Source organism: Chenopodium quinoa, unplaced genomic scaffold, assembly GCF_001683475.1.
Source record: "Chenopodium quinoa cultivar QQ74 unplaced genomic scaffold, ASM168347v1, whole genome shotgun sequence".
NCBI classification, from domain to species: Eukaryota; Viridiplantae; Streptophyta; class Magnoliopsida; order Caryophyllales; family Amaranthaceae; genus Chenopodium; species Chenopodium quinoa.
In genome coordinates, this window is record NW_018742801.1 from 281,829 (window position 1) to 288,709 (window position 6,881).

The following is a 6,881-nucleotide window of genomic DNA, read 5'->3' on the forward strand; positions in this document are numbered from 1 at the left end:
CCACCAAATCCCCACCCACCACCCCTTTTACCACCCTCACTCGCAGGCCGCCCACCCCACCCTAATCCCCTCCCTGCCGCCGAAGACCGAAGCCCCTGCCGCCGAGGGTGGGTGGCGCGACGGGGAAAGTGGAGGGGAAGGGGTGGGGGTAGGGGTCCGCTGGCGCGCCTTCCGGTGCTGGCTTCGGCAGCATGAGATGGCTGGGCTGGTGGCTGGGGTTTGGGTTTTTTTTTAATTATTTTTTTTAATTTTTTTAAATGTTTTGGTTTTGTTTTAAAATTTTTATTTTTATTTTTGTATAATTATGTTTTTCTTAAAAAACGGACCAATTAGCAGGTGACACGTGGCAAGTAGTGGGGTCAACTAACTGACAGTGACGATCAACTAACGGAAATGACATTTGGTGATATTATACTAAACCTTAGTGGCATTTGGTGAATTCTGAAAAACGCGATGGCATTTGGAGAATTTTTTAAGTATTCAGTGGCATTTTGTGAAATAGTTGAAAAAAAATTTATAAGGTGATTTCTTGCAAAAAAGTTTCCTATAAAAGGTGGTTTTTTGCAAAATTTCCTATACTGAAATATATATTTTAGAATGGAGGAGCAAACGGTCACAAACACTATTCTAGAAGTGTTAGGAGAAATCTATCTAGCATTGAATGATTCCAATAATCATATTATGTTACTAACTCACTAAGGGCAAGAAAGCTAGCTAGAACATCTAGAGCACTTACTTACTCAATCAAGGCAACATCTCAATTTTAACCTTGGGATATAATACTAAATTAGGCCAATGAAATATGGGTATCTTAATTTAACATGTATATATTATAACATCGATGAAAGCCAATGGTCCATCCTGAGATTACATCAAGTAACCAAGATGTCTAAGAAACAAGTGCGATAAATATATGGCATAATAAGATTGAATCAAACAAATATATTAGATAATATCCATTGATGTTTGCTGTAAGAAAAACATGCATATAAGTATTCGTGTAATAGCTCAACAATAACATATGATTTCACCTTGATGTTGCATGATCAAGGCCTTCTTTTATTGAAATAGACACACCCACTCTGCAATATATCTTCTTTAATTGAACAAGCAGAAGCTTGATTTAAACCTTAGGACCAGCAGTAAGCCTGCGAACCAAGCGATCACCATTAGGCATTGAGGCAATATGCACAAAAAGGTGTTCAGTAGAAGGATGACGAACATCTTGTTTGTGAGCTGCTTTTCCACCAGATTCGAATACCTTATCCAGTAACCAACCAACTAAAGCCCCAACTGATATACCTGCCCCAATGCCACTTGCAATTGAAGCTACTATAATAAAAGTCGTGGCTGCTGTTGCAGTGACACTGATTCCAGCAGCTGTCAAAATTGAAGTGACAGCAATAGAACCGGCAATCTCGCCTGCTATCCCCCCTGCCAAAGACACTATCGTCTCCACCGAATCCTTTGTAAGAGTCTTTAGCGGGGGATCGGATGAATATGTATCCCAAGCTATCATGGCAACTTGCAAAAGTAGTAGTGCTGCCCCAGCACCTTTTGCTACTCTTGCTAGCCTAGCATATGTAGGCTTTCCAGTCAAACCAGCTACCTCCGCATAAACGTGCAAGTGATACATCATCATCATTCTACCTTATAAACGTACAATTCACAATCAACTATATACACTGATGAAAAAAAAGAAGTGATGCCCCACCACATGTTGGAAAAAAAAAAAAAAAACTTTCTTTGATACGGAGTAATTTGTGTGTTACCTACATTCTACTAAATCTTACGTATTAGTTTATATTATCACTAAAGCCCACTATTAGTTTTATCATAGAATTCGGTGAGGAGAGACAATATGTTCTTAGGGCCTTAGGGGCCACCGTTTTTTTTGCACTTGATGAGTGATCTAAGGTAGAATAAGTTTGTAATAGTAGGTTTTTATAGAGTATAACTAGTGGATAACCAAACAACCTTGGTCATGAACCACTGTATAATAATTCTCTTTCCACTTAATAATGGCCAAGTCACATGACCAACAACGATCAAGGACTACCTATGATTGTCCATAAAACATTGGTCAAGGTTTTCTCTCCTTTATTTCAATAACTCTCCCCCTCTTCATTTCTAATGCCACATGTCTAGATGTAGTTTTTTTTTCTCAAGTTTTTATTTTGGTCATGTACAAGACCTAATCTTTATTCAATTTCATCTTATTTTTATGATCTTCCATTTTTTTATTTTAGGAAAAAAATGTCAAAAATCATCTTTTATAACGCGTTTTTTTTTTTCTTTTTTTTTGAAAAAAATACCTTACAAAAATTTTGTTATGTAACCACACCTAAAACCAATTTTTTTTTTATAAGGTAACACCGTAGGTCGGTTTTAGGGCATTGACCCTGTTTTTCGGTATTGACCTTCACGTGAGGGTCACATGCACAACCCCTCTCTCCATAAATCCATCAAAACCATAGCCTAAGCAACCGAGTTAAGCATCTTCGAGGGGACTAAACTATGCCAAAAATCAAAAGGAGGGGACTCAACTTCCAAATGTCAAAAGCAGGGGACTAGGCCTATTTTTCCAGCCAAGGTTACCTCCAGCAACCAGTTACCAAAATGAATTTATTTTGTTTTTTCTTTGAAAGACTGACAAGAATTGATTGCATTGGGAAATAAATTTTTTTTTTATAAACAAAAGTAGTCGTTACAATTCATTTGCCCACAAGGCCACAACTACCATGAGCTATAACCCATACCACCCTACACCCATCAAAACCTGTCAACACCACAAACCACCACCATCCAGAACCCCAAACGACCCACAAATTTTAAACTTCAAACTTAGCTTCCAAAACTTCAATTATGGTTTTCTTCGATTTCTTTGATTTTCTCTTAAAAATGCAATAGTGGAAATCACAAAGGGGAGAGAGAAGGGGAATTTAATTCAGGCATGAATCCCGTAACGACTGAGCAATTACCGCCGCCACCACAACCACCACAGCCCCACCTGAAGTCCACAAGTTGCGACCGTCATCCCGATGAGTAGTTCACTGAGTTCTGCCCCCTCTTGTCTTTGCAAGCGTATAGCGGTGTTAGACAAATCATACGCAGCAACCGCCTCTTCTTGTCGTAAATCCGCCTCTTCTGCACTCAAATCAATGTTTAAACCTAGCAACGATAGTGGGTCCGCATTACGTGTTAGGCCGAATTCGAGTTCCTTTTTACTGGAGCTGTATTTGGTTAAATTTAACCGTGAGAACTTTAGATCTAGAGTTTTCAAAGGTTAAATTTAACCATCAAAACCTCACACTTTAGAGCTTTAATGGTGGTAATGAATTGAAAAAAAAGGAAGATAGAGAATGTGACAATAATGAGAAAGGGTGAGGCCGAGCAGGGGCGGGGGCACGGGCAGGGGCGGCGGCAGTGGTGGCGCGAGGTAAGAGGCGGTTGTAATCTGGAATGAGCAGGATGAGGGAGAAGAGAGTGAAAAAGGTTAGGCTGGTCTGCTCCAATTTCAGACAAATTTAATTTTTTATTTATTTATTTTTTTTAAATTGAAACTTTGGGGCAACTGGTAATTGAAGGTAAGCAAACCGGAGTTCACTTGTCACAACCAGTTTGATTCCCCTACATTTGACTTTTGTAAGTTAAGTCCCCTATTTTTTATTTTTGGCAAAGTTTAGTCCCCTCTAAGATACTTAACTCCTAGCCAACCCCAACGATCGACACCCCCACCTAGCTGCCACTAGAACCACCTCTCAACCGCCGACACCACCACCCATCAACCTAGCTGCCATCACCACCCATCAACCTAGCCGCCATCACCGCCCACCCAAATCACTTTAAACCCGCCTGTAAAAATCCTTACCCTCATCAAAAACCTCCCAAGTCCCACCTAAAACCACCCAAATCCACCCGAAAAAAGTGTACCCTCCCCCAAATACCAATAGAGAATAGAGAATATGGTAGGTAGCAATTTCCCCTCCCCCCCTTTTTTCCCAATTTAAAACCCTAGACATAAGGTAAATAAAAAATCCAACAAAATTAACAAGGAAACAATTTTATAAAGTTTAACAACTTACCTACCACAAAAATTAGGTTAATTGAGGTTGTTCGTTGCAGCAATTCGAGCAAAACAATGAAGTTTGCCTCTTCAATTGACAACGTTCGAGGGTGCTCGGAAGAAAAGAGGAGCAAGAGTGTCTAATTGGAGGGAAAAAAAAAAGGAGAAAAAGAAAGAAAAGGGAATTTTTTTTCGTGCGGGTTAAGAGTGATTTGGGTAGGCAGTGATGGCAGAAAGGTTGATGGGTGGTGGTGTTGGCGATTGAGAAGTGGTTCCAGTGGTGGTTAGATGGTGGTGTCGGCTGCTAGTGTTGGCTAGGCTATGGTTTTGGTTGTTTTAAGGAGGGAGGGGTTGAGCACGTGACCCTCACGTGAGGGTTAACGTCAGAAAACAAGGTAAAACCCCGACCCTGAAACCGGGTTAAGGTGATACTTCGCAAAAAAAAAAAAAAAAACAAAAAAAAAATTGTTTTTTGTTGTGCTTTCACAAGAAAATTTTTATAAGGTGTTTTTCTTACAAAAAAGTGTTATAAAAGGTGGTTTCTGACAATTTTATTTATTTATTTTTTCTTTTAATGCAAAACTCTCTCTCCACATCACTATTACAAATCCCTTAAATCCCTTAGTTTCTAGACGTTTTTTGCTTGACGCCAGTTAACAAGCGTTAGCATAAAATTTAGGTTTCGTGTTTTTTCGAGGCTTTTCTACGTCACAATTGGGTCTTGACACAGAAAAGCATCTCAAATAAACATGTCTTACTGCACGTGACTAAAATCCATCCCGAGACTTCAAAATTATAGGGAAAAAAAGCGGGCTATATAAAAAAAAAAAAAAAAAAAAAAAAACCGCTTGAAGTTCTCATCAGCAGCACTACTCATAACAACTAAACCCTAACTTTTCGTTCTGATCTCCTACGATCAAACTCATCAAAATTTTCGTTCAACTGCTTGAAATTGTTGAATTTTCGTTCCTCTCATCAGTATTATCTTCAATTATCGGTAATCCCCTCGCTCTTGTCATCAATTTTCCGTAATCTCCTTGTTATAGGCATCAATTTCGTAGTTTCTTCTCACTTTTTTATTTTCTTTCATTTTTTTCTCTATTAACAATATCTAATTCTTGAAGGTTTTTCTGTTGATTGTTTGTACTCTTCTAACCTTCCTTTAGATCGAATCAATCAGGTTTGTTTTTTCTAATTCTTTTCTCAATTTTTTTTTTGGAGATGCGTGTATCTTATTTAATTCAAAAGGTTTTTGGCGTAAAATTATTATCGATTTTTCATTGTTGAATTATTAAACTAGGTGTTTTTTTTTGTCAGATTGTTTGTTTTAGGGTTCTGTATGTTACGGATTGTTTGATTATGAGCTTTATTCATTAGATTTTGTTAGTTGTACATGAGTTTAATCTTTAATTAGGTTTAAATTTTAATTGATATTTTTTGGTTTTAATCTGCAATCTCAATTTCATAGTTGATCTGAGTTGGTGAGCTTAGTTTTGACGAATGGTTTGAGCTTAATTTTAATTTCTTTAGTTTCATGTTTACTGGATGGGATTAGTAATGCCCTTTAATGGTGTACGTTTTTCCTTCTGAATTTTGATGAATTTACACCAATTTAAGTTTACTCGTACTACCTTGCGTGTCAAATGCAATTCCTCTGTTTAAGTGAAATAAATAATAAGTCACTTTTAGTGGTGATTGAATGAGCATAGATGTTATATAGTGGTGCTTATATTAATTTCTTGGTGCTAAAATCAACTGTATGTGTTTATTACTACAATCTTGCTCTTGACCGTTTTCTGTTTCGGTTTCAGACTCTTCTAATTTCATCATTAGCAGAGTGCAACGCAATTTTACAATTTGACAAGCTTTATGTTTTTCCACCACTTACTTAAACCTTTCACCTTAGTTTGTGCGTGGATTGGAATATGTTTTATTGATAGATAATGGAAGACAACAATTTGGGCACAAAAGGCCAATATGAAAATGAACAGGACATGAAATCATATGCAGACATGCAGCATACTATTAAGAGGGATCTTAATCATACAACAGTTTGATTCTTATTTAATATGGAGTATTAATCTTCCCAACTAAAAATGAATACGAATTCTTGTTCAATAATCAATCAATAATTTGTTATCTCCTACTGGTGCCCTTAATATCTATTATGTTTTTAAATACTTTTTTTAAAAAATACAAAAATAAACCTGCCGTCAGAGTTGGTGCATGCCCCTGCTGCTAATATTTAGGACATATCTTAAAATTTAAAGTTGTATTTTTGTGCTTAATAGGTGACAGAGGAGGAGCTTGTCTAAAATTTGTTCTAGATCGTGATAGTTGTTGCACTTAGCGAGTTGGCCGAGGTAATTACCGAAATTCCCAAATTATTTTATATGTCAGATAATTGTATATTATATTTTCGTGTCATATGTCTGGTAGATAGCCCTCCCAAAATAGTTTTACATAATTTATGTTATCGATCATATATGAAAAATGTAAGTAATTAAGTTGTAGATTTGTAGTGAGGTAGTATATTATGTATAATTCATTATGTCGTATCTATGTGCTTATTGATTATATTACATTATTACATGTTGATGGAATATGTTGTAACACACTTCTTAATTATAACATTTATAATATTAATTACCAAATTATTGTTAGCTTATTATTGATACTCATTAATAATTATTAAATATTAATTTTATTATACATTTCATCGTAGATATGGATACTAGTTGGATTGATTTACCAAAAGGCAAATCTGCCTATTATGAGGGTTGCATGTGTAGGGTTTCGTAGTGACCCACACTAC

General features: G+C 36.7%; 1 protein-coding gene across 3 annotated transcripts; it reads right to left on the reverse strand.

Annotated features, from left to right (window-relative positions):
• Window positions 1-888: 888 nt before the first annotated feature.
• On the reverse strand, window positions 889-4,180 carry LOC110725023. Of its 3 annotated transcripts, none has more exons than XM_021904502.1 (2): window positions 4,090-4,180; window positions 889-1,646 (listed from the first exon to the last, which is right to left on the reverse strand). In XM_021904502.1, the coding sequence occupies exon 2, from the start codon at window positions 1,643-1,645 to the stop codon at window positions 1,124-1,126; it is 522 nt and encodes a 173-aa protein (XP_021760194.1). In that variant the 5' UTR covers window position 1,646; window positions 4,090-4,180; the 3' UTR covers window positions 889-1,123. The 3 variants fall into 3 exon arrangements, with proteins under 3 accessions (XP_021760194.1, XP_021760193.1, XP_021760192.1); XM_021904501.1 differs by having other exon boundaries at window positions 889-1,650; window positions 4,086-4,176; XM_021904500.1 differs by having other exon boundaries at window positions 889-1,650; window positions 4,090-4,175.
• Window positions 4,181-6,881: the final 2,701 nt, after the last annotated feature.